The sequence below is a fragment of the Melanerpes formicivorus genome, unplaced genomic scaffold (genome assembly GCF_026170545.1).
Source record: "Melanerpes formicivorus ecotype bairdi unplaced genomic scaffold, bMelFor1.0.p_v2 SCAF_8, whole genome shotgun sequence".
In the NCBI taxonomy this organism is placed as follows: domain Eukaryota; kingdom Metazoa; phylum Chordata; class Aves; order Piciformes; family Picidae; genus Melanerpes; species Melanerpes formicivorus.
Window position 1 is genome coordinate 5,186,456 of NW_027142360.1, and position 27,241 is coordinate 5,213,696.

Here is a 27,241-nt window from a genome sequence, read left to right on the forward strand (position 1 = left end):
CAAATCCAGGCTGGGCAGGGACTGGCTGGAAAGCAGCCCTGAGGAGAGAGACTTGGGGGTGCTGGTGGACAAGAAGCTCAACAGGAGCTCTCAATGTGCACTTGCAGCCCGCAAAGCCAATCAGATCCTGGGCTGCATCAGGAGAAGTGTGGCCAGCAGGGCAAGGGAGGTGATTCTCCCCCTCTACTCAGCTCTGGTGAGACCCCACCTGGAGTACTGTGTCCAGTTCTGGAGCCCCTATTACAAGAGGGATGTGGAGGTGCTGGAATGTGTCCAGAGAAGGGCCAGGAGGATGATCAGAGGGCTGGAGCACCTCTCCTATGAGGACAGACTGAAGGAGTTGGGGCTGTTCAGTCTGGAGAAAAGAAGGCTCCCAGGTGACCTAATTGTGGCCTTCCAGGATCTGAAGGGGGCTACAGGAAGGCTGGGGAAGGACTTCTCAGGATCTCAGGTAGTGATAGGACTAGGGGGAATGGAATGAAGCTGGAGGTGGGGAGATTCAGGCTGAAGGTGAGGAGGAGGTTCTTCACCATGAGAGTGGTGAAGCCCTGGAATGGGTTGTCCAGGGAGGTGGTTGAGGCCCCATCCCTGGAGGTGTTTAAGCCCAGGCTGGATGAGGCTCTGGCCAGGCTGATCTAGTGTGGGGTGTCCCTGCCCATGGCAGGGGGGTTGGAACTGGATGATCCTTGTGGTCCCTTCCAACCCTGAATGATACTATGATATTATGAACTTGTATTTAATGTCTGCTAAGAAAGCAGCTGCCCTGCTGCTGTCACTTGTAGCACCCTGAGATTTCCATTTACCCATTTGGACAATTTTAGAGAATTAAGCATCCAGCAACATCCTGAGCACTATGTCCACAGCTAACAGATGCAAGCTAAAATATCCATCAGTAGGTTACCTCACAGTAGAAGTTTAATAGAGTCATAGAATGGCTTAGGCTGGAAGAGACCTTAGAGATGATCTAATCCAACCTCCTGGCCATGGGCAGTGATGCCTCTCAACCAGACCAACCTGGCCTTGAACATCTCCAGGGAGGGCACATCCACAACCCCTCTGGACAATCCATTCCAGAGTCTGGCCACCCTCATAGTGAAGAATTTCTTCCTAAGATCCAATCTAAACCTATTCTTGTTCAATTTAAACCCATTTTCCCTTGTCTTATGGTGGACACAGTATCACAGTATCACCAAGGTTGGAAGAGACCTCGAGGATCATCGAGTCCAACCTGTCACCACAGACCTCATGACTAGACCATGGCACCAAGTGCCACGTCCAATCCCCTCTTGAACATCTCCAGGGATGGTGACTCCACCACCTCCCTGGGCAGCACATCCCAATGACGAATGACTCTCTCAGTGAAGAACTTTCTCCTCACCTGGAGCCTAAACTTCCCCTGGCACAGCTTGAGACTGTAAATGTCCCTCTCCAGCCTCCCTGCAGGTTCCCTTCAGGTATTGGAAGGCGGTCATAAGGTCCCCCATGCCCCCCCAACCCCCGGAGTCTTTTCTTCTCCAGGCTGAAAAATCCAAGTTCCCTTAGCCTATCCTCATAGGCTAGATCGTCGATGTACTAATAAATATGTAAGGAGCTCCACTCAGTGGCAAGAGAACGTATTTCCAGCTATGGTATTTATATATATAACACGAGAAGAAAAGAGTCTTTGGAAATGCAAATATGTAGACTCTCTACTTAATTCAGTCTCTGCATGATTTAGTTTAATCAAAGCACTAGAATCATGACCCTCCACTAATTGTCTGCAATGTTACTGAGAAAATTCAATCACTGCCTGTGGAAAGCTGTTGTTTAATCAAGCAGACATGGAATTAAAAATGTTAAGTAAAAAGCCAGTCTTGCCCAGCTGCTTTAGAACCTATGATTGGCATACTTATTATTCCATGCAGTAATGGGGTGAATTACAGTGTATGATTACATGTCCCTGATTAATCCCAGACAAGCTGGGCTGGACAAATATTTATTGAACAATACATGGCAGTTATTTGGGCAATAAATAGACAGATATGAACCTCTGAATAAAAGGTTCTTAATGACATGTCTTTGTAACACTATTGGAAGCTGATACATAATCACCTTGGCTAAACCAATACAAGCTCTGTATTTTCATTTTTTTTGCTGGGCTTGCATTTGTAAGTAAGCACTTTCTCCACCTTTTTCTTCTTTTTCTTATACCCTCTAGATTTGCTTGAAAAACTAAGGCCTATCTCACAGTTCCTAGCAAATAGAAACCTCTGGAGGTGTTCAAGCAACCTGTGGATCTGGTGCTTAGGGATGTGGTTTAGTATTGACCCTTCAGTGCTGGGTTGAAGGTTGGACTGAGAACTGAAACTTGTTTCTAGTCAACAGTGGGCATTTGTACAAGGATTTTAGTGAAAGTAGATGTGGTAGAAGGGCAACGAGGCTGGTGAGAGGCCTTGAGCACAAGCCCTGTGAGGAAAGGCTCAGGGAGCTGGGATTGTTTAGCCTGGAGAAGGGGAGGCTCAGGGGAGACCTTATTGCTGTCTACAACTACCTGAAGGGAGGTTGTAGCCAGGAAGGGGTTGGTCTCCTCTCTCAAGCAACCAGCACCAGAACAAGAGGACACAGTCTCAAGCTGCACCAGGGGAAGTTTAGGCTGGAGGTGAGGAGAAAGTTCTTTACAGAGAGAGTTGTTAGCCATTGGAATGTGCTGCTCAGGGAGGTGGTGGAGTCACCATCCCTGGAGGTGTTCAAGAGGGCACTGGACATGGCACTTAGTACCATGGTTTAGTCACGAGGTCTGTGGCGACAGGTGTGACTTGATCTTTGAGGTCTCTTCCAACCAAATGTTTTCTGTGATTCTGTGCTCTCCCTATTAAAAATAGCCCAGCCTCAGGTCATAGAATTAGTGTATTTGTAAATATTCTCAAACTGTGGGGAATAAACCTATTTAAATGGAGAAATGTATTTAAAAGGAGGGCAGTGCAGGGAAGATGCCAAAGACCAAAGGCTGTCAGGCTCCAACAGAGTACAAGCAGCAGAAGTCCATCTGATAGAAATGACCACATTAGGATATTGTTCCTCAGCAGGAGGTCGTTGACAGTGCCAAATCAGTTCAGCATCTCTTTTTGCTCCTGCTCTCTGTGTATTCAGCCCCTTGCCTTCTCATCCTTGCTCTTGCTTCTGTTTGAAACACTTCCTCTGGAACATGCTTCTCCTTCTGCTTGCAGCTCTATGACTAAGTGGTTTTCCTTCTTCAACTGCAAACATGCTTCATGGTAGTCTTTCCCCTCCCCATGCTCAGTTTATTGAATGCTGCATTAGAAATATCTACCTGGCATTAGGCTAGCAATGCAGAGTGTAACCTAGAAAGCTGCAGGAAGAAAACATGATGAGGCCGTTGCTAAAGAACCTGTCTGACTGAATTATGTGCAATACATGCCGAGTTAGGCATAGGACAAACCTAGACTTGTAGAATCAGTAAGGCTGGAAAAGACCTCAGAGATCATCAAGTCCAACCTGTCACCCAACACCTCATGACCACTAAACCATGGCACCAAGTGCCATGTCCAATCCCCTCGTGAACACCTCCAGGGGTGGTGACTCAACCACTTCCCTGGGCAGCACATTCCAACGGCTAACAACTCTCTCTGGGAAGAACTTTCTCCTCACCTCCAGCCTCAACTTCCCCTGGCACAGTTTGAGACTGTGTCCTCAGCAGACTTTGTTACCATGCTCTGTCTTTGCATCAAGGATGTAAGAAATTATAACAGCCAGCTTTATTTTCAGCATTTCTGTATGCCCTTAGTCACATTTCCCAATGGTAAGAATGCCCTCTGCACTGCAGATTTGCAGTTTACAAAGGCATATCATTGCTAATGATTTAAAAGCTCTTCCCAGTTGTGAGAGAAAAGCAGAAAAAGGAGATAAGTAACCATCATACTGATTCTTTAGCCTGTTGAAGGAAGAGAAACACCACTTCTCTGATTTTTAAGTAAGGCTCTTGATAGGGTCTTCCAAAAACATCTTCAGATACTTCTGAGGGCAATTCTAGGCATTAGGACCAACTTGGCTCATCTTTATGTAAACCTGAGACCTCTGCATCTCCTTCAGCCTGTCTTAACCAGCACCCCTCTCCTTTATTTAGAATAGAATAGAATAAACCAAACCATGTTGGAAGAGTTCTTCAAGATCATCGTGTCCAACCCATCAACCAATCCAACCCACCCAAACAGCTAACCCATGGCACCAAGCACCCCATCAAGTCTCCTCCTGAACACCTCCAATGACGGTGACTCCACCACCTCCCCAGGCAGCCCATTCCAATGGGCAATCACTCTCTCTGTATAGAACTTCTTCCTAACATCCAACCTGAACCTCCCCTGGTGCAGCCTGAGACTGTGTCCTCTTGTTCTGGTACTGGCTGCCTGGGAGAAGAGACCAACCTCTGCCTGTCTACAACCTCCCTTCAGGTAGTTGTAGAGAGTGATAAGGTCACCCCTGAATCTCCTCTTCTCCAGGCTGAGCAGCCCCAGCTCCCTCAGCCTCTCCTCACAGGGCTTGTGTTCCAAACCCCTCACCAACTTCGTTGCCCTTCTCTGGACTCATTCCCACAAGTCAACCTCCTTCCTAAACTGAGGGGCCCAGAACTGGACACAGTACTCAAGGTGTGGCCTAACCAGTGCAGTGTACAGGGGCAGAATGACCTCCCTGCTCCTCTGGCAAGGCTTATCAGATCCTGCAGTCATTGGAAGGGTTCTCAGGCTCCCCAGGGAGGTGCCTGAATTTCCATCTCTGGAGGTGTTTAAAAGATGCATAGCTGTGGTGCCGACGCACATAGTTTAGCAGCAGACTTGGAGATAGATAATGATTGGACTTGACGACCTTAAAGGTCTTTTCCAACCGCAGCGATTCTCTAAGGGGAGCAGAAAAAAAAACAAAAGGCAAACCTACTTGCTTCCTTTTGGGTAGAACTTATCTGCTGCTGGGTTTGCAGCCTGGAGAAAGCAGAGGAGGAACAGCACCACATGGGAACAGTAACGAAATGGGAAGGCGCTGGGAACGGGACGTAGGGAGGGATTATAACAGCACTGGAATCGATTTATGCGAAACCCTCAACTCCTGAAGTACACACTGGAACTGATTAATGCAAAAAGGTTTGTAGTGAAAACATTCGAAGAGCCCCGGGCCCTATCCCGGAAACAATAAGGTATTATTCCTTCAGGAGTAATACTCTTGCAGGAATGAGGGAAGAGATAGGCGCGATTATGCCACGGCGGTGGCGGAGTCCCTTACGGCTGAGTTCAGAGCAGCCGGCGGGCGGCAGCGCTGCGAGCGCGGTCCGTGACGGCTGTTGTGCCACAGGCGCCAGGCACACTCAGCTGCGCAGAGAGCCGCTGCCCCTCGCTGGCGCTGGCGCTGGCGCTGGGGGACCCACACGCCCGCCACGGCCCCGGCTCCCGCCGGAGGCACACAATGTAACACCAGCGCAACGCCAACCCACCGCCGTCCCGCGCCCAGTGGCACTTCCGCCCGAGCGCCCCCAGTGACGTACTTCCGCTCCGGAGCGCTTCGCTGTCGTCACTTCCGCTCTTGTCGCCGCCGCAATCGCCGCTTCCTGCCCGGGCGGAGGGGACTCGTGTCCCTTTCCACTCTCCGTCTGTGCGCGTCCCGCCACCGCCCCGCACCCCTTTCTCCCCTCTCGCCACCGGGGCCGCCGCCATGGCCATGAGACAGACCCCGCTGACGTGCTCTGGGCACACAAGGCCCGTGGTGGACCTAGCCTTTAGCGGCGTCACCCCCTACGGCTACTTCCTCATCAGCGCCTGCAAGGGTGAGCGGAGACAGGCGGCGGCGCCCGTGTCGCTAGCCCCTTTGTTTTAGTCTGTCCGGCGTGGATGGCCTCGGCTCCAGGGGTTCGGTGTGTGGGGAGAACTGGGCCGTGCCACCACCTGGCTGCCTGCAGGCCGCGTGTCGCCTTCCTGCGGGGATGCTTGCTGGGGCGGGCGGGAGAGCGGGAGGAGGTCGCGGGAAGGGGCCGATGCTTGTCAGAGCGGTTGTGTCGGGGTGCCCGGTTCGCTCAGCGAAACGCTGTTGCTTTTAGAGTTACACCAGTTTATGGCGTTGCCAAACGAAAACCGGGGAGAACAGTTCGTTTTCATGGGGGTCAGTTATCAGGTTGTCCCGGGGGGTGTCAAAGCCCGCATCCCCCCAGGTTGGATTCAAAACATGAGATAAAGTCTCAACTTTTTTTTTGCTTTTTTTTTTTTCCCCTTTCCTCTAAAACTGCCTATTTCTACCATCGGTGCACATGAGCTGTCGATTTTAAAGTTTGCTCACGTTTAACCAAGGTAGCTTGTCTTGCTGAGCACAGAATGATGACGTCCCTCTCCTTTACCATGAGAGTTCTCATCTCATGACGTGAATGCCATTTTACCTTCATATATGAGTATGTTGATCCTACACGTGTATAAATAAATTTAAAGAGACATGCCTTTCTGCCCTGGAGCGCTGCCAGTTCAGCTCCCATCTTCTTGGGGGAACAACTTTTTGCTAGCCTCCCACAAAAGGGAATTGTGTATATTTTAAACATACTTGAATTAGAAACATACAACTTATTTCTGCTTATTGTGAGTGTGAAAATGTAGTTCCTGATTAAAATATCCACACCTGTGCAGCCTGAAGAAAACTATAACATAAAGCCTAAATGAAGTGTGCATTTCTATCTTCTTTATGCCTTAACACAAACACAAAACTTTTGTCTCACTTGGAGTAGTATTTTAATGTCTGTACAGTTTTAGAGGCGTGCAGCAAGTACAGCTGCATAGCTGAGCTCTTCAACTGAACTCTTAGACAGATCAGCTTGGTACAGGATGTGTTCTTTGCACATGCTGGCGCAAGCAAATAGTTTTTAAAACAGCTTCCTTTTTTATCATGTTGCCTGAACGTTGTGTTTGTGTTTTGTGAAGATGGTAAGCCTATGCTGCGCCAGGGCGACACAGGAGACTGGATTGGAACGTTTCTGGGTCATAAAGGTGCTGTTTGGGGGGCCACTTTGAACACAGATGCCACGAAAGCAGCTACAGCAGCAGCAGATTTTACGGCGTAAGTGATCTTGTACTTTGGTTTTCAGTCTGTTGTACCCTTAGGTGACACACAGCTGTAGTCAATGACCAGTTCACTTGTTTTTTCTTTAGTAATTGTTAGCTCATTTATGACTGGCCAGATGGAAAACTAGGCTTCCAGATTCTTGAAAGCATTGATTCCATCACAATGATCAACTATGATTCCTTTTTGATGAATACACTTATTTACTATACCAGTTTGCTGGAATAACATTCCTGTGTGGTTCTGATCTCTGGCACTATAGTTATGCCTGAGCTGAAAGAGTGGTTTATTTTTTTGTTTGTTTGCCTGTTTTGCTTCTGCCACTTAGCCTCTTTTTATTGTAAGAAACCTCTTGTGAAAATTCTAGTGGACTATTTCTCATGTGTTTTTTTTTGTTGTTTCTTTGTGCTGTTTGCAGCATGTGTTGATATTTGGCAAGTTGAATCCTGTTAGTGTAGGGCAATGTCTATTAATAAAGATGCAGAGAAGGGCTGCCTTTGTCTTTAAACAAAAATGGTAATGAATCTGTGTTCTCCTGGAAAAGGGTAAAGAAAAATGGTGGGGTAATACAAATAAAGCTCTAGTAAAAGCATATAAAGCATTCTTATTAAATAACTGGGATATAACTTACAAGATCCCATTTATGATAAAATGTTAACATGGTGTCAGGAAAGACTGCTTACAAACAAATCTGTCCAGGTTGACTCATCCTGGTCCTACTAAAATGGAAATGTTTTCTTTTGCCATTCAGCAAAGTGTGGGATGCTGTGTCAGGCGATGAACTAATCACATTGGCTCACAAACACATTGTCAAAAGTGTGGATTTTACACAGGTAGGGAAAACTTTTATATGTTATTCACCAGGGATGTGAGCTCCTGAGTGGGGTTTGGTTTTAGTTGCTTTTCTACTGTTACATGTTCATTTTAATAAGCAAATAATCCAGTGAATGTCTTGCAGTTTTAAAGGTTATATGTCACTGGAGGTGTTCAAGAGGAGACTGGATGAGGCACTTGGTGCCATGGTTTAGTTGATAAGGTGGTGTTAGGTGATAGGTTGGACTTGATGATCTCAAAGGTCTTTTCCAACCTGGTCCCTTCTAGTCCCCTTCTAGTCCCCTTCTAGTCCCCTTCTAGTCCCCTTCTAGTCCCCTTCTAGTCCCCTTCTAGTCCCCTTCTAGTCCCCTTCTAGTCCCCTTCTAGTCCCTTCATAACAAGTGTGTTAGAGGCTGTCTTGAGAACTGTTATTTTAAGGCTCATGGATGAAGGCTGATATTTTGATTCAAAATAGAGTTGACCCTTTATAACTTCTGTTTCAGGATAGCAATTATCTGTTAACAGGTGGACAAGATAAACTGTTGCGTATCTATGACTTGAGCAAGCCAGAAGCAGGTGAGTCTGCTTTTAGAACTGATTCTTGTTTTCTTGGAATTGAATGAAAGACATCAAATTCAGAGCTTTTTTCTGTTATGAATAACAGAAGACAAAGTTGAGGATTGTTATATAGCATTTATAACCTTTTGCCATAGTTAACCTGCATGCTTTAAGTTTGTTTTTGCAAGTGAGTTAGAGTTTATCTGCAGTGGACTTCAAGGGTAGGATGTTTCACTTCAGTGCAGACTCACTAGAAATAGGTCTAATTAAAATTTAGTAATCTGAAAGAAAAAAAGGCTCCAGGTACTTCAGTATCAACATGAATTGGAACATAATTAACTGCTGATGATTGATGCAAAGCTAGAGAACCTTGATGTTGAGCTAGGGAAACGTTTAAATAAAATGTAGTCAATCAGCTACCCACTTTACATTTATCCTGTTCCTGGAATAAGATCTACAAATGAAGTCGTAAGTGCTTGAAATAATGGAAGTGGAAATCCATACAGCTTACAAAAGTTCTCCAGACTGCTGCATGACATCATTTCGTTATCTTACGTGTATTAAAATGTTTGGCTTTGTTTTAAAGAACCTGACGTTGTCAGTGGACATACTTCTGGCATTAAAAAGGCTTTATGGAGCAGTGATGACAAACAGATTCTTTCAGCTGATGATAAAACTGTCCGGTAAGGAAAAGCAATTTTCATTTTTGTAAGCAGCTCACTTTTTATTTATTGTTATAACCTGTTTGAGAAGATACTGCATCACAAAAAAACCTAACTAAGTAACACAGGTAGTTTCATCCTAGGTTGTCATAGCTGCATGCCTAATACAGTTCTCTTCTGCTGTCAGAGATGTGAATTTTGTAATAATTCTCATTTACCTCATAAATGTGGCCTGCCTGACAAGAAAATATGGTCTTTGAGAACTGCACAGTAGAAGAGATTTTTGCCTTTTTGCAATCCTCAAGGAGATGAATTTGTGGATGGGGTGCTGTGCATGTACACTGGGCCGAGGTATTGCTTGCTGCCTAGTCTTTTGCATCCAGCCTTGGAAGACGTGCAAGGCATGGACTATCCAGGCACTGGGATAAAAGACTGGGAAGAGTATGTGGAAATAGTGCACTATTGATAGACTTAGCCTTCTTTCTGAGTTGAGTAGTGTTCTTATAAGATATCCAGTCATGGGTAAGTGTTTTATTTACTTTATACCCTATTGATAGGAGATGTGCAGCAACCTAGACAAAGCTGGCTGCTGGGAAAATGAGTTGACAAAGACCCTTCCTCAAACTATGTTATCCAGAAAAGATGGGAGATGTTCCTGACAATTTCCTCAGCTTTTTGGCTGATATGGCCAGTGTTGTCTCATCCCTACCTGTCTCACTACTCATACATTTATGGCACAAAGGAGAGAGGACTAGATTAGTTTTTTCTGCTTTGTGAAAAGAATGGGAGAGTGAAGGTCACTGGTGCAATTTCCATGTAGTCTTAACTGAAAATCTGAAGTACTTGTGGAATCAAACCATGTTCTTTGACCTTCTTGATCCAAATCTTGTCATGGATGAGAGTGAAAATGGTTTCATTTGCTGAAGTAATCAGAGTGTTTTTAAATTGTTTTCATTTCCTCTTAAGCCTCTGGGACCGGAGTACCATGACTGAAGTGAAAGCCCTAAATGTTGCAATGTCAGTGAGCAGCATGGAGTATGTTCCAGAAGGGCAGATACTTGTGATAACCTATGGGAAGACTATTGCTTTTCATAGTGCAGAAACGTGAGTAACAACCACTGAACTTTCACAGGTTGAGTGGCGTGCTTGGCTGTGTGTGCATGAAAACTGACTGCACAAGGCTAAAATCACCAGTTATCAGAACTGGCATTCATGGACATCTTTGCCATCTTGTCAGAGGCAGTGTGTGAAACAACTCCTCTCTTCTATAACAGTGAACTGTAACAGTCTAGAAGATGCTAGACCATAAAGTTTTGGTGCTGATTTTGTTTTGCACTAATTGTAATGGAAGGATGTTGACTTGCTGGAACGAGTCCAGAGAAGGGCAATGAAGTTAGTGAGGGGCTTGGAACACAAGCCCTGTGAGGAGAGACTGAGGGAGCTGGGGCTGCTTAGCCTGGAGAGGAGGAGACTCGGGGTGACCTTATTGCTCTCTACAACTACCTGAAGGGGGGTTGTAAACAGGCAAAGATTGGTCTCTTCTCCCAGGCAGCCAGCACCAGAACAAGAGGACACAGTCTCAGGCTGCGCCAGGGGAAGTTCAGGCTGGAGGTCAGGAGGAAGTTTTACACAGAGAGAGTGATTGCCCATTGGAATGGGCTGTCCGGGGAGGTAGTGGAGTCACCGTCACTGGAGGTGTTCAGGTGGAGACTTGACAGGGTGCTTGGTTACATGGGTTAGTTGATTAGGTGGTGTTGGGTGATAGGTTGGACACGATGATCTTGAAGGTCTCTTCCAACCTGGTTTATTCTATTCTAAATAGGTTTTAGCCAGGGTTCAGTTCAGTGCTTCTCAGAGGACTGTTTATATATATGATCTCTTAAAGCAAGTTACACTTAAAAAAGCAGTTGCGTCTTAAAGTAGTTCTGAAGGTGTGAACTTCTTTGGCGTGCTCTGATCTCATTTCTGACTTGATGAGCATGATTTACAGGCATTAAAACGTCCTTCAGAAATTGTGTGGATGTATTCTTAAAAGCAGTTGTGATTAATAGAATCAGTTTCTTTGTTCTTTGCTGTCAGGATGTTTTTTTTGTTGTTTTGATTAACTTCATTAACAAACTTTTCTCCCCCAGTCTAGAGCAAATTAAATCATTTGAAGCACCTGCTACAATCAATTCTGCATCACTTCACCCTGCAAAAGAATGTTTGGTTGCAGGTGGTGAAGATTTTAAACTCTATAAATATGACTATAATACAGGAGAAGAATTAGGTATGTTTCTCTTCTACAATCAAAAATGAGTTGTGAAATGGGTGTTACTTTAATGCAGGAATGACTATTAAAAGAAACTCTTGTACTCAAAAAGTTTTGGCATAGCCTGCTCTGCAAGAGGATGAAAAGGCACATTATCAGTTAAGCATTTTTTTCCCTGGCTCAATATAACTTGAATTATTCTTTTAGAGTTCATTAAAGCCTCCATTAAACAGCTTTTTGCACCTATTTAAAGAAGTTAAGTCATTCTGTATTGCTGCAGTAGCAGGCTGTATGTTAACTTGTGTGCTGCTGTAGCATTCATGAGCTATGTCTAATGAGTTGCAGCTATTGCTTTTATGAACATGTCATGTGTTGGTGTTACATATGCCTTAAAAGTCCCTTTTTAGGTTATTTCCATTGATCCATTCCTTGATTAAAATTGGATTGAGTGACTGGAGGAACAGAGCATGCTACTGACTGACTTTGTAGTTTTGTTTAGAATGATTAAGCACCTGTTTTCTTGCATTTAATAAACATTGAAATGTTACTTAAATTAGAGGTGGCTGAGATACCAGTTAAGAGAAGCTGTGCTTTGCATCATAAGTGAAATAGTGAGAAATTGCCCCTCGCTGGTAATTTTTTTTCTCCCTCCTCCTCCTAATTTCACTTGTTGACTGAAGTGTCAGTTGTTGACTGAAATTTGAAATTAATGATCTCAATATGTTCTCTTGTAGAATCTTACAAAGGACACTTTGGTCCAATTCACTGTGTTAGATTTAGCCCTGATGGAGAGTTATATGCAAGTGGCTCTGAGGATGGTACACTACGGCTGTGGCAGACAACAGTAGGGAAGACCTATGGTCTTTGGAAGTGTGTAGTTCCTGGTAAGTGTGAGCTTTTCCTGGTGAAGCTTGGCTGCTCTGTGTGCAATTCTTACATAATTTTTTATCATAAGTGCAGTCTATCATCTGAATTTCATAACAGTGACTGTACTGTCTTCTGAGCATGTCTATACCCACTCAAGTCTGTTAGATTAAGGATTTACTTTTGTAGCTGTCATAAGCCAGCAGCGTGCCCAGGTGGCCAAGAAGGCCAGTGGTGTCCTGACCTGTATCAGCAATAGTGTGATCAGCAGGAGCAGGGAAATCTTCTGCCCTGTGCTCAGCACTGGTTAGGCCACACCTTGAGTTCTGTGTCCTGTTCTGGGCCCCTCAGTTCAGGAAAGATGTCGAGTTGCTGGAACGTGTCCAGAGAAGGGTAAGAAGGCTGGTGAGAGGCCTCAAGCACAAGCCATATGAGGAGAGGCTGAGGGAGCTGGGGTTGCCTAGCCTGCAGAAGAGGAGGCTCAGAGGAGAGCTTACTGCTGTCTACTGCTACCTGAAGGGAGGTTGTAGCCAGGTGGGGGTTGCTCTCTTCTCCCAGGCAACCACCAACAGAAAAAGAGGACACAGTCTCAAGCTGTGCCAGGGGAGGTTTAGGCTGGATGTTAGGAAGAAATTCTTCACAGAAAGAGAGATTGGCTATTGGAATGTGCTGCCCAGGGAGGAGGAGGAGTCACCCTCACTGGAGGTGTTTAAGAGGAGACTGGATGAGGCACTTGGTGCTATGGTGTAGTTGATTAGATGGTGTTGGGTGATAGCTTGGGCTTGATGATCTTGAAGGTTTTTTTCCAACCTGGTTAATTCTATTCTATTCTTAATCCTATTTAAGCAGTTCAAACCTGTAATCTTATTGAATATAGACAGTTTTGTGGATAGTGAAGCAAACATTCTGATGTATCTTTATGTTTTAGAGGAAGAAATTAATACCACTTCTATAACTCCTTAGGATATTCTAATATCTAGAAAGTGTGAATTATAAGTTCATTTTAGATTGTGCTTCAATTCTGTAAATGTGGGAGCAAGGAGCAAAGCCTAGAAGAGCAGCAAGTGAGTATCCATTGGTGAAATTGTTTACTCAGTGCCTTCTCAACACTAAATTAAGTGGGGAAATGAATTTTTTTATGTAGCTGGGTGCAGAGAACGGGATGGGGAGAACTGAAGGTACTCACTATTTTTCTCCCTCCCTTCTACAGAAGAGGAAAATGCAGAAGCAGCAAAAGCAAGGACCACCCTTCCAGGAACTGCAGAGGAGGAAATAGGTAATGCACTGAACTGCCAGCTTCAACTCAGCTAGGTGTTAACATATCAGTCAAGAGGGTAACAGTCTCTAGTATGGATGAAGTATTTTCCCCAAGTATCTTCTGGCATTTTTCACTCAAAAGATCTGAATGCTTTTTCCTGAAAATGCCCATGTGGTCAGTGTCAGACTAGTGACTAGAGCTGGACAGACTGAACAGATAGGGTAGAATAACTAGATCAGGTTAAATGGGTTAGCACACTGAACTGGTCTTCAAGCAATCCCCGCAGCATTTCTTTGGTTTGTATGTCTAAGGTGAAGTGCAGTAATACTCTTTTTTATTTAACAGCAGAAGATCTTCCCTCTGAAAACTCAGATTCAGTGTACAGCTCAACTCCTGAAGTTAAGGCCTGATGACTGCACCTGTTACACAGCGTATGGACATACAAAACAAAGTCAAGTGAAGAGTGATAAACAGCAGCCTTCCAGAGTGTGCTCTCTACATAAGGCAAGGATGGGCAGTAATTGATGAGAATGCGGTGGACCTGGCTAGGTGTTGTCTGTAAGAGAACTGAGTATCCAAATAAACAAAAAAGAAAAAAAAAAAAGGAAAAAAACCAAACAAAAAGTAAACAAAACAAAAGACAGGTAGTAGAGTTCTGCTGTCTCTTTAGCATGACTGCCTACTGTCTTTTCAAAGAAGTGTGTAAGCCAAACTCCAGTCTCCAATTTCAGTTAGACTCATTGTAGCATGTTTTCTTTTGGAGAAGAGATACAATGGCTTTTACCCAGGTGGGTGGTTGGTTGGTTGATTTTCTTGAAAGTTTAAGAAGTTTGGCTTTAGTTGAAAAGGGGGTTCTGTACTTGAAGTGTTTGGTTCGGTTTTTGTTTCATTGTATGCAGCTTCTGAACATGGAACTGTTTTCGGTTGTCTCTAAATAAAAATGCCTCTCAAAACTTGTATCTTACTGTTGAGCCTTGGGTTCATGGAATGAAAAAGCAACCAAGTTAATTACCTAATCCTTTCCAGCAGCTTGGGTTTCTACTATGAAAGAAAACCAGGAAGAGTGTTTCAGTTGTTGGTGTAGAGGGCAGGGGGCAAGTCCTTTGGAGATGTGAGCTTTGTATCTTTTTATTCTTCAAAGTCTGAATGTAAACATGAGTCTTTAAAATCAAAACCACTGAAAACTCCTAAATTGGACATGTTGCCTGAAGTATTTGGTTGTACATGAAAATCTCGGAGGTTGGCTATGAACCTCTCTAAAGCTTGGGTTTAGTCCTCCAGGCTGGATCAACAAAGTTATTCTTTCAAGGTCACAGATTGTATTTTCTTCATTAAAGAAAATATTGCCATTCTTCTACTTGTCACTTCCTTTAATGTTATGCTGAAGGGTTTATATAATACTTCTGTATGGAAAGGTGCAAAGTTACGTAGAGGTGGTGTTTATTCACACTAGTCCATGCTCTTCCCTGCCCCCAAGAATACAGTACTGCTGTCACCTCTGAAAATTGAAGTTTAACATGTGAAAACTAGGGCATACAGGAGATTTGTGTTCAGACTGAAAAACAGAAAATGTTTTTCTGTTGTGCATCACAGTCAAACCGTGGAACAGGTTGCCTGGAAAGACTGTGAAGTCTCTGTTCTTCAAGGTACTCAAAACCCAGCTACATGTGGCACTAGGTTATTGTATCTGAACCAGCTTAAGTAAGGGGCTGGGTTGAGGAGGTGGGCAGAGGTCCCCTCCAACTATTGGTGTGGGGGAAGTAAGGCAAACAAATCCCATGATTTGTGGCTTTTTAGTGCAATGGTATTGTTGAGAATGTTACCAAACAAGCCTAAAACTAATTTTGGAATAGTGTCCATTTGAATTTTACTCCAAAACCAAGCAACTTGCCACCCTCTGATTTACAGCTAATTGTTTCAAGCCTAAATGGAATTGGTACTAAGGCTATGAAGACTCCAAATCTAATACCTCAGCCTAGAAGCTGTTCACAAACTGAAAGATGTGTTTAAAACAAAAACTTTGTATCCCTCACCCCATAGTGATATGCATTGCAAGCCCTGCTTTTGGTGCCCTATTTCAAGTAAGGTGTGTCAGAGAGACCTCTGGAATAGCGTCTTTGGATTTTGGAGCTGTGGCTGTTTGATGCTTTACGTGATGCTGCTCTTTGTGGTTTCTTTGCTTACACTGAGTGAGTAAGGGTGAAGTTGCAAGGTATTTAATCTAAAAGAAAATGTTAACAGCATTTAATACCTTTTTTCATGTGAGTTTGTGTCATTACAACTTTGGGGAGAAGCGGTTAAAAACAGCCAAAGCCATGAAGTTGTCAGTGGCTTTGTTACTGGAGTTGCATTTTGCAGGTGTTAGTAGGAAGCTTTACAGGGTCGGTAAGTTGTTGCAGCTCGTGTAACATGTTCACAGTGAGCACCCTGAAGATTCAACTCGGAGAAAGTGGAAGATGTCTGGACACATTTCCATCAAGGTTTGGAGTTACTTTCCACTACAGAAACAGCCTGTCTTGGTAATTCCTGCCGCAAATCGGCAGCAGTCTCATACCTTGTGGAAGTTGAGCGCTAGAAGGGGAGGCCATGTGCCGTTACCAACAGCTCCGGTACGGTGGGCTCGGTACCAAGGCGCCGGCGGATGGGGAACTGCATATCCTGGGAGCTGGGGCAGCTCCGCCGAGCCCGCCCTGCCCTGCTGCCCGCCTGCGCGGGGCGGGACCGGCGAGGCCGAAGTCTGCCCACCCCGCCCAGGTCTGCCAGCGGGGGCGGGGAGCCGCCGGTAGTGTGGGCCATGTCGGGCCGAAACCCGGGCACCGAGCTGGGTAAGGGGCGGCGGCTTGCGGGGAGGGCCTGGGCCCCGGCTCCTCCGGAGGCAGCTGTGAGCTGCGGAGCGGTGGTGTGAGGGGTTCCCGAGGCGGCAAGCCGGCGAGCAGGGCTCGGCAGTGCCGCCTGTCCCAGGAGCGGGCGGAAAGGTGCTGGTGTGCGCCCGGGCGGGGGAGGCGCCGCTCGCCAGCCCCCGGCCGATCCACCTCGGCGTGTACGGGCCGGGAGGCTGCCAAACCTTGTGTTCCTGAAAAGCCCAAATAGCCATAGACTTAGGTCTCCTTTAGATCGTTTAACGTGTGCTGGTAACGTGCTGTTCGGGCCCTCTTTTTACCCGGCAGGCCTGCAGGAGGCTTACCTTCCCTTTGGCACTTCAGGTTGCACAGGAGCTGAGGCTTGGCCGTCGCTTTGGGCCTCTGCTGGAGAGGCAATGAGCAGTGCCACAGCTCGCAGAATGGGCAGCACCGCGGGGCTGTCACACGGCTGGGCTCGGGCGCGTCCGGTGAACTGAGACGTCTGATTCTCGCTGAAGAAACTTCCTTGCGCTTCCTTTTACCCAGGAGCTTCGAAGCGATTTTTGTTAGTTTGATTCTGATTCGTAAACCAAGTATGTTAGCATTCTGCCTGTTGATTACTCGCTGATGAGGATTTTCCAGGTGTTTGCAGGTGGTCTGTAGGCTTGAAAGGTAGCTCATTGAGACTCTCGAACGTGTCCAGAGAAGGGCAGCAAGGCTGGGGAGAGGCTTCGAGCACAACCCTGTGAGGAGAGGCTGAGGGAGCTGGGGTTGTGTAGCCTGGAGAAGAGGAGGCTCAGCAGAGACCTTGCTGTCTACAACTACCTGAAGGGAGGTTGTAGCGAGGAGGGGGTTGGTCTCTTCTCCCAGGCAACCAGCACCAGAACAAGAGGACACAGTCTCAAGCTGCACCAGGGGAGGTTTAGGCTGGAGGTGAGGAGAAAGCTCTTCACAGAAAAAGAGATTGGCCGTTGGCATGTGCTGCCCAGGGAAGTGGTGGAGTCACTGTACCTGGAGCTGTTCAGAAAGGGATTGGACATAGCAATTGAAGCCATGGTTTAGTTGTCATGAGGTGTTGGGTGATAGGTTGGACTTGATGATCTTTGAGGTCTTTTCCAACCTTGTCGATTCTATGATTCTCTGCCTCGGGTAAGGCAGAGGGCAACTAAGGGTATTTGCCATTTGCCGTCTGGAGATCCTCATCTGCTAACTGCTGGAGGGTGGGGAATGAGAAAGGGCTACAGCTTTCTGACTTTGCACCCAGCAAACCCAAACTGCAGTGGTGGTGAAGAGGAGTAGGTGGATAATTAAGTGGAGGTGATAGAATAAGCAAAGGACAGCTGGTATGGAACAGAGAGATCTCAAAGTTAGCATGAGCAGAGTTCAGGAGGCCACACTGCACGGTATCACGTGGCTGTGCTGTCTGTCACAAGCAGGAGGCTTTCTGCAGAGCTAAGGTGCATTTCAAATGATTAGCCTGTGGACAACAGGGAGTTCACAGTGTTTTCATTCATATGTTTCAAGTCCTGTAAGTGTGCTTTCAGGTTGCACTCTGATAGGCTTATTCATAGGCTGTTTGCAAGGACAGGTGGGTTTCAGTTGTAGTCTTTCGATTAGCTTCCTTAACAAACTTTTCTCTCTCAGTCTAGAGCAAATTAAATCATTTGAAGCACCTGCTACAATAGGTTCTGCATCACTTCACCCTGCAAAAGAATGTTTGGTTGCAGGTGGTCAACAAACATGTTAATAATATAATGGTAAAAATCTCAGGGTCAGTCAGGAACAAAGCTACTGTGGGACTTTGCAAATGCACTGCAGTTACTTTAGGTGCATGTTGTGCTTTTTATCACTGGTAACCTAATTTTACAGTTAATTGTCAGTGTTTGTTGGGGAGTCCAGAAACTCGAATGTGAAGTCAGTTCAGTTCCTGTCAGTCATCCTCCGACAGACAATACACAGCGAGGACTTTGGAAGGTTTTGCCAGCTTGTGCCAGCAGCTTTGACAGTAATTCAAACCATTTGCCTGGTGTCTCACAGAGCTTTCTGTGGGATTTGAGTTTTCTAACAGGGACACCTAGTGGTCTAATGTCTTTTACTGAACAATAGATTATTTGTCTGCTTTTTACATGCTTGCTACCTAATGTCATTATTTAAGCAGCTTTTAGAGAGCATGCACTTGTTTGTCGGTGACAAGGCAAACTCTTCTCAAATCATGCTATGCAATGCTTTCCCACGTATTTTTTTTTCCTAAATAAATATTTTTTTTGTAAAAGGCCTTAATCCTTCCTCCCCCCTTACCTCCCTCCTGTTGTCCCTGTTCCTTAGTAGAAGAGCAAGGTGTTTACTTAGAATAAAGAGCATGTGCATGTAACACAGATGAAAGTACCATGATTTTCATGGGCTAGTCAGCGTGCCTCTGGTCTAACAGACTGATACAGAAAGTCATGTAAAGAAGGTGGATAAGGAGCTTTTCAAGTTTGTCATTCCAGAGGGATTGCTTGTGGAATCATTCTTAGGTACTTGGGATTCACTGCAATACTTTCAAGGGGCTGAAAGGAGTCAGCCTCTCCTGCTCTGCTTCCAAGAATGCTGGATTACAATGGACTGTGAAAAGCATCAGAATCACAGGATGTCAGGGGTTGGAAGGGACCTCTGGAAATCATCAAGTCCAACCCCCCTGCCAGAGCAGGACCATAGAATCCAGCACAGGTCACACAGGAGCATATCCAGATGGGTCTTGAAAGTCTCCAGAGAAGGAGACTCCACAACCTCTCTGGGCATCCTGTTCCAGTGCTCCATGACCTTTACAGTAAAGAAGTTCCTCCTCATGTTGAGATGGAACTTCCTGTGCTGTAGTTTACATCTATTGCCCCTTGTCCTATCACAGGGTACAACTGAGCAGAGCCTGTCCCTTCCTTCCTGACACCCAGCCCTCAGATATTTATAGACATTTAATAAATCCCCTCTCAGTCTTCTCTCCAGACTAAAAAGCCCCAGGTCTCTCAGCCTCTCCTCCTAAGGCAGTGCTCTAGTTACTTCATCATCCTTGTAGATCCCTGTCCCTCCTGAACTGGGGAGCCCAGAACTGGATGCAGTATTTCAGTTGAGGTCTGACTAAGGCAGCAGGTGCAAGCTGTTAATGCCACTTCCCAGCAAAATACTGATACACACGAATGAGCATCTGTTTTGTACTGTAAGCTGGTAACATCCTCCTTTGGGTTAACTGTGGGCATGCCAGGCATCTGCCACATGGGTTTTCTGTTCCCTGCAGATGAAGTTTTGATGCAACTTCAGAAGTCATGGAGAAAAAACACATTTGGTAACCTTGGGTAGAGACAGCAAATGGCAAGCAGGATGTTGAAAAGCAAAGAGGTAATTTGTGGAGCCTGAACTTACACCTAGATACAAGGCTTTCTTCAGGCCACTCAGGAGGGAGACTGGAAGGAGGAATGGCCTGAATAAGGTTGTGTGACAAAACAAGCAGCCTGGATTTCCTGTCATGTAGTTTTGTCATTTATTGTGTTGGTAAAAGGGTGAATCCTGCCTGACCAACCTAAGTGCCTTCCATAGTGCAATGACTGGATATGCTGGCAAGGGGAGAGCAGTGGATGTCATTTATTTCATCTTTAGCAAGGCTTTTGACACCATCTTTTGCATTATGTTCTATCCACATTGGGACATTTGGATGGATAGATAAGAAAATGGTTACAAAACTGGTTGGATGACTAGGCTGAGAAGGTGATTATCAATAGATCATGCTCTACTTTGAGGCTGCTAATAAGTAGGATAATGCAGGGAGTCTAGCCTGGGATCTGTCCCATTTAGCATTTTTTTTCAGTGACCTGTTAAGAGGCAATGGACTGTTTGCTCATGAGTTTGCAGATGAGACTGAATGAACCAGATCACTCAGAGGGACCCAGAGTTCTGGGGAAATGGGTCAACAGGAGCCCAGTGCCATTCAGTAGGACTGAGGGCAGAGATCTGCACTGGGAAAGGTGAACCAAGGCAACTGCCTGGGGAGCAGCTCTGCTGAAAGGCTCCAGAGCCAGATGGGCAGCAAGCTGGGCAGGAGTCAGCAGTGCCCTGACTAGTGATGACCAGTGGCCTTCTGGGTCATGCCAACAGGCAGTGGCTTGTAGAAAGGGAAGGTTTGTCTCCTCTGCTTAGCACTTGTTACAGTGTATCCGCAAGACTGTCTGGGTTTGTTGTTCCCCAATAGAAGAAAGAGGTGGACAAGCTGGTGCAAGTTCAGCAGAGGGCCACCACGGTCAGGGGCTGCAGCACTTGCTGATGGAGCTGGGCAGGTTCAGCCTGGGAAAGTGACGGCTTCAGGGAACCTAACAGCAGCCTGATTGTCCCTATGGGGAAGGTATCAAGAAAGCAGAGCAAGTCTCTTCATAGAGACAGCAGGCTTGTCTTGAGACACAGAATTTCATACTGGAGATAAGGAAAAACTTCTTCAAGAAGGACAGTCAAATGATAAGACAGGTTGCCCAGGAAGTCTCCATCCTTGGGTACTCTCAAACCCCAACGGAACAAAACCCTCAGCAGCGTGGTCTGAGCTCAGAGCTGGCCCTCTGAGCACAAGATGTTGGACAAATGACCTTTAGACATCTTCCAACCCAAATCATTCTGTGATTATATAGTTTTTACCTCTGTCTAGGTATGTGTGTATTCGTACGTCTGCATTCTGAGAAGTGAATAGTTACAGGTCTTTTGCAAAGCCTGGTCTTGGGACTCTGAGAAAAGGAAAAAAAATCTTATCTGTGTTGCTCAGCCCTCCTAGTTGAAGGGCCAGAAATACATTCATTATGTTTCAATTGATATTTTTAATTATAGTTGGTATTTCTGAGCCATTTACATGTGAGAGCTAGCCTGTTGGCAAGTGGCATTTAGATAATGAAGTGTTGCATCCCTTCTCAAGACAGTGTAATTCTGTTCTAATATATTAATAGCTGGTTATAGCTTGTACTGTGCCTCTGCTTCTTCACTGTTCCTTTATAACACCTTTGGAATCTGCTGGTTTTTAATCACATTTGAAGGACAGATAGATGTCTTGGAAAGAAGTCGCTGAGTGGAGTGACCAAATTAGTCCCTCCCTTGAGGAAAAAGCAGGCACAGCTCATCAATTATCATAGTATCATAGTATCATTCAGGGTTGGAAGGGACCACAAGGATCATCTAGTTCCAACCCCCCTGCCATGGGCAGGGACACCCCACACTAGATCAGGCTGGCCAGAGCCTTATCCAGCCTGGTCTTAAACACCCCCAGGGATGGGGCCTTGACCACCTCCCTGGACAACCCATTCCAGGGCTTCACCACTCTCATGGTGAAGAACTTCCTCCTCACATCCAGCCTGAATCTCCCCACCTCCAGCTTCATTCCATTCCCCCTAGTCCTATCACTACCTGAGATCCTGAGCAGTCCTTCCCCAGCCTTCCTGTAGCCCCCTTCAGATACTGGAAGGCCACAATGAGGTCACCTGGGAGCCTTCTCTTCTGCAGACTGAACAGCCCCAACTCCTTCAGTCTGTCCTCACAGGAGAGGTGCTCCAGCCCTCTGCTCATCCTCGTGACCCTTCTCTGGACATGTTCCAGCACCTCCAGATCCCTCTTGTAATAGGGGCTCAATTATGTGACTTTTCATTACATCTTTTTCTAGGGAGTTTATGCAAGTCCTGTTTTACTCCACAGTCATAAGGACCATGGGTTATTGGGGTGAGGAGAGGTCTCTGGACCTGGGAAGACCAGAGGGAAGAGCAGAGGACTTGTCCCTGCAGGAAGCCAGGCTCCCATTGTTCTGTAGCTTGCTTTCTGAGGAAAGACTTGTCAGTGGTTTTTAAAGTTCTTTGAAGGATGTAGTGATCTGCTCCATTTGATCTACATTTGACACTGTGTGATTTCATGAATGGCACAAGATAGTAGAACTGATTTCTAGTTCAGGGCTCATGCTGTGGTGTTCTGCTTTGAGTATCTGAATACTGGTGACTTGGAGACTAAACTTCTCTTGTGTAAGGAGAGTGGAGTGGAGTGGAGTGGAATAGAATAGAATAGAATAGAATAGAATAGAATAGGAATGGAATAGAATAGAATAGAATAGGAATAGAATAGAATGGAATAGAATAGAATAGACCAGACCAGACCAGGTTGGAAAAGACCTTCAAGATCATCAATCCATCTCAGAATGAAATAGGTCCATAGCAAGAGGTACGATGGATAAACAACTACAGCTTTTGACTCAAAGGAACTGAATAACCCCCAAATCTCTAAGCAGCTTACATCTCTTCAGTGGCTTTGCTTGGCTGTGCATGACCAGCTGGGGTCACCCTGTGACCAGCTGAATAGCTCAGTTCTCCACTCCAGCAGGCTCAGGACACAGTTTCACTCCTGTCTCCAGAAATAACAGCTTTCATCACTTCCCTTACCCATTTTATCATGTGTTCACGGTAAGAGCAGGAGTACACATGCTGTTTCTGGCACAGAAGAGGAAATAACCAGTTGGGGAGGCAGCTTCTTTTGGGGACAGCGCTGCCTTAAAATGCCTGTGAAACTACAGCCTCAGGCATTCTTGAGCTTTCTGTTTCACCATCTGAAGGGATGCCATCTACACATTTTTTTTCCCCCCCTAAGCTTTTGAAAAGCTGAGTCTGTTTTACGAGGAATGTGTTAAGTGTCTTAGATATTTATGTAATTACACTAATGAAGTAGGTTTATTTATTGTTTTCCCAGGAAATGCTGGGTATTTTTGGATTCGTGTCCTTCAGAGAGAGGAGATGAATTTCCTGTTAAGAGTTTGAATATCATTTTTTCAAATGTCTTCAGAGGAAGGAGGGAGGGGGGAGGGGAGAGAGAAAAAAAAAAAGCAAACTTGAAGAGTGATTACAGAATATTGGCTAATTAGCTATAGTGTAACTGCTTTAATTACTTTTATCCCTGAAGCCACATGACTGTGCAGATGACTAGCAGATGACTTACTTGAAAAAAAGAAAAGAAAAGAAGACGTGTTCACACTGCAAGGTTAATAAGCCTAATTAAATATAGTTTTCCTTAGCCAGATACTAAATCATAAAGCTTGAGGGAGGAGGGGGTTTGGGGGGGAGCAGAATGCAAAGGCAGTCAGTTCTGTTTTAAATAATAGTTTTCTGCTGATTTTTAATGGTAAAAAAAAAAAAAGGTTGGGATTGTGAGTGATTGTTCTGAACAGAGACACTGAAAGATTTGGTGAGACCTCACATGGCAAACTTTGAAAGTCTATTTAGAGACAATTATGCTGAGACATATTTGTTTTCACTTGCCCACTGCTTTAATTAATGGGGAAGTGGGCTTGAATAAAAGGTCTGTGTTAGACAGAAGTCTCCATCTGCTGCTGTGTACTACCAGAACTTTTGTCCTTCCTCACCATGTGGGGTTTTTTATTTTTTCTCTTCTTTTTGTGTGACACCATTTTATTTCCTCCAGTGAGCTGCATAATGTCTCACAGTTGTACAGGCAGAGTGGGATTCTGATTTAAAACAAAATCAATAAATATTTGGAGGCTTCTTAAAGTTTTCTGCCTGTGCTGTGCACAGGGGTTTGGTGTCCTACAATTTCACAAATTTCGAGGAAATTTGTGTCTCAGGTGCAGAAATAAAGATAGTCATAGAGTCATAGAATGGTTTGCAGTGTGCCCAGGCAGCCAGGAGGGCCAATGGCATCCTGGCTTGCATCAGGAACAGTGTGGCCAGCAGGAGCAGGGAGGTCATTCTGCCCCTGTACATTGCACTGGTTAGGCCACACCTCGAGTCCTGTGTCCAGTTCTGGGCCCCTCAGTTTAGGAAGGAGGTTGAGTTGCTGGAAGGTGTCCAGAGAAGGGCAACAAAGTTGTTGAGGGGTTTGGAACACCGCCCTGTGAGGAGAGACTGTGGGAGCTGGGGTTGCTCAGCCTGGAGAAGAGGAGACTCGGAGTGACCTTATCACCCTCTACAACTACCTGAATGGAGGTTGTAGACATGTGGATGTTGGTCTCTTCTCCCAGGCAGCCAGCACCAGAACAAGAGGACACAGTCTCAGGCTGCGCCAGGAGAGGTTCAGGTTGGATGTTAGGAAGAAGTTCTATACAGAGAGAGTGATTGCCCATTGGAATGGGCTGCCCAAGGAGGTGGTGGAGTCGCTGTCATTGGAGGTGTTCAGGAGGAGACTTGATGGGGTGCTTGGTGCCATGGTTTAGTTGTTTAGATGGGTTGGATTGGTTGATGGGTTGGACACGATGATCTTGAAGGTCTCTTCCAACCTGGTTTGGTTTATTCTAAATAAAGTTTATTCTAAATAAAGTTTGGGTTGGAAGGGATCTCCAGAGGTCACCTAGTCCCACCTCCCTGCAGTAGATAGGGATGGCCTTAGCTAGATCAGGTTCCTCAGAACCCTGTCAAGCCTGACCTTGAATATATCCAAGGGTGGGGATCTCAATTACCTTCCTGGGTAACCTGTTTCAGTGTTCCACCATCCTCATGGTAAAGAACTTCCTTCTAACATCCAATCTAAATCTGCTCTTCTCTAATTTCAGATCGTTTCCTCTGCAAGCCTTTATAAACAGTCCTTCTGCAACCTTCTTGTAGGCCTGCTTAAGGTACTGGAAGGCTGCTAATAGATCTCCCCAGGACATTCTCTTTTCCAGGCTGAAAAACCCCAACTCTCTCAGCCTGTTCTTGTAGGAGAGGTGCTCCAGCAAAATTATCTCTAGAAGGGTTGAGGCAGACCCCCTCCCCACCACGGGCAGAAATAATGGACTCAAACAAACGGTTTGCAAAAGTGATGGAAAGTTTAAATGGAAAGCGGTGAGTGTGTACAGAGAGCCAGAAGCACAGTGACAAAAGAGATCCCAAAGCAAACCCAGGAACATCCCAACCCCACTTGAGGGCACACCCAAGACCCCCAGGGCTCCTTCTTCCCCCCCCCCCCGCCACTTCTAGGCTAGTCTCAGCTGGCCAGATCTGAGACTGCCCATCCCCCATGGCCTTGGGCCTAGCCAGGCCCATGGCCGGGAGACATCTACCCCCAGTTACCAGGTGACAGCAAGGTGAAGAAAGAGGCAAGTGCCAGACCCCAGATCTCATAGTGGTGCAGAGAATTATGGTAGGAAATACCTGGTTTCCTGTGTCCGCCCACTGCGCTGGACCTCTGGACACAGGAAGCACCCCACATAGCAGAAGGCACCCAGCCCAAACTGCTACAAATAACAACTCAAATGCTTTGTTATGCAAGGGTTTGCCCAGAGGTATTGGTGACCAGAGAATCATAGAATTGTTATGGTTGGAAGGGACCTCAAGGATCATCCACTTCCGACCTCCCTGCCATGGGCAGGGACACCTCACACTACAGCAGGTTGCTCAGAGCCACATCCAGCCTGGCCTTAAAAACATCTAGGCATGAGGCTTCCACCACCTCCCTGGGCAGCCTGTTCCAGTGTCTCACCACCCTCATGGGGAAGAATTTCCTCCTAACATCCCATCTGAATCTACCCAGTTTAGTTTAGTTTAGTTTAGTTCCATTCCCCCTAGTCTTATCACTCCCTGACACTCTAAAAAGTCCCTCCCCAGGTGTCTTGAAGGCCCCTTTTAAATACCAGAAGGCTGCAATAGGGTCTCCTCAGAGCCTTCTCCAGACTGGATGGCCCCAACTCTCTCAGTCTGCCTCCATAGGAGAGGAGCTGCAGCCCTCTGATCATCCTCTTGGCCCTTCTCTGGACACATTCCAGCACGTCTAGATCCTTCCTGTAAGGGGCTCCAGAACTGGAGGCAGTACTCCAGGTGGGGTCTCACTAGAGTGGGGTAGAGGGGGAGAATCACCTCCCTTGACCTGCTGGTTGTGCTTCTCTTGATGCACACCATGTGGGGAGTGGTTCCTGTAAAGATAGGTTCACGCATGCAAACAATGCTGTTGTATTCTGGGTGCCAGCAGACATACAAAGGACTGAATAAATATTACCATGTTCTGGAATCAAGAAGTGAGTCAGCAAGCAATGGCAGAAGGCTGTTTTGTGAGGCTTGTTTTATATTCTATGTGTATCATAAACTTCACAGTCCAGGTCTGGCAGTGCAGTGTCTCTCATCAGCAGTGCGTTCATTCAGTTGTAATGGTAAACAAAACAGGTTGTGTGAGCCATCCAGTACCCTAAGAGAAGTGAGTGCTGTTATGGTATTTTGGATTTGGCATAAGTACAAAAGCCCTTAAAACAATTATAGTGGTTTGAGCCTTAACTGGGAGTGAAGAGCTCAGATGGGGGCAAGGCTGAGAATCTCTCCCCTGCTCCCCCCCCTCCTCCCTCCCAACAGAGAGGAAAAAAAACAGAAAGGGAAGGAGCAAACCCACCAAGCAATAATTTGGAGTTGGCCTGGAAGTAGAGAGGTAAAGAGTTTTCTTTAATATATATATATATATATAAACACAGTAACAGGTAAGGTTCACAAGGGCAAGGAACAAGGGTGGATGGGAGGGAAAAAAAAATCAAGAATACAAAACCAGTCTCTCTCTGAAGAGGTGTGGAGGCAGCAGGGAGAAGGATCAGGCCTGCCCATGTGGCAGAGGAGCAGGAAGGGAGCTGCAGGAGCCAAAAAGGAGCGCTGATGGCTGCAATGTCCTCCCTTTTATACCCTAGCTGGGCGGGGGGGGGGGGGGAGTGGAACAGACTCAGTTTCCCAAGGGGGAAAACACCCTGTAATGAGGGCAAAGCACTCGCAAGCGCTCCACCCCCTGTTTTCAGGCTGGGCGTTAACCCACCACAACAATATGAAAGCACAACTTGCTCTTCAGAGGTTCCAAACCGGGTTGCAAGTATCATCTGATGTCCCACACTGTGTGTTAAAAGAACACAAAAATAGAATAGAATAGAACAAAAATAGAATAGAATAGAATAAACCAGGTTGGAAGAGACCAT

At 45.9% G+C, this 27,241-nt stretch overlaps 2 protein-coding genes across 5 annotated transcripts in view; both read left to right on the forward strand.

The window, feature by feature from the left end:
- The first annotated feature begins 5,573 nt into the window (after nt 1–5,573).
- On the forward strand, nt 5,574–14,841 carry STRAP (serine/threonine kinase receptor associated protein). Of its 2 annotated transcripts, none has more exons than XM_068141881.1 (10): nt 5,574–5,809; nt 6,945–7,080; nt 7,835–7,916; nt 8,400–8,472; nt 9,041–9,137; nt 10,083–10,220; nt 11,249–11,385; nt 12,102–12,251; nt 13,442–13,507; nt 13,838–14,841. In XM_068141881.1, exons 1-10 carry the CDS (start codon nt 5,698–5,700, stop codon nt 13,897–13,899), a joined length of 1,053 nt encoding a protein of 350 aa, XP_067997982.1. In that variant the 5' UTR covers nt 5,574–5,697; the 3' UTR covers nt 13,900–14,841. The 2 variants fall into 2 exon arrangements, with proteins under 2 accessions (XP_067997982.1, XP_067997981.1); XM_068141880.1 differs by having other exon boundaries at nt 5,575–5,809; nt 13,835–14,841.
- A 1,398-nt stretch (nt 14,842–16,239) lies between these two features.
- Nucleotides 16,240–27,241, forward strand: part of DERA (deoxyribose-phosphate aldolase) — a 79,388-nt gene continuing 68,386 nt past the window's right edge. For all 3 annotated transcript variants that reach the window (XM_068141882.1, XM_068141883.1, XM_068141884.1), the window contains exon 1: nt 16,240–16,314. In XM_068141882.1, coding sequence (XP_067997983.1) covers nt 16,284–16,314 — 31 coding nt within the window. In that variant the 5' untranslated portion in view covers nt 16,240–16,283. The remainder of the gene's footprint in view (nt 16,315–27,241) is intronic.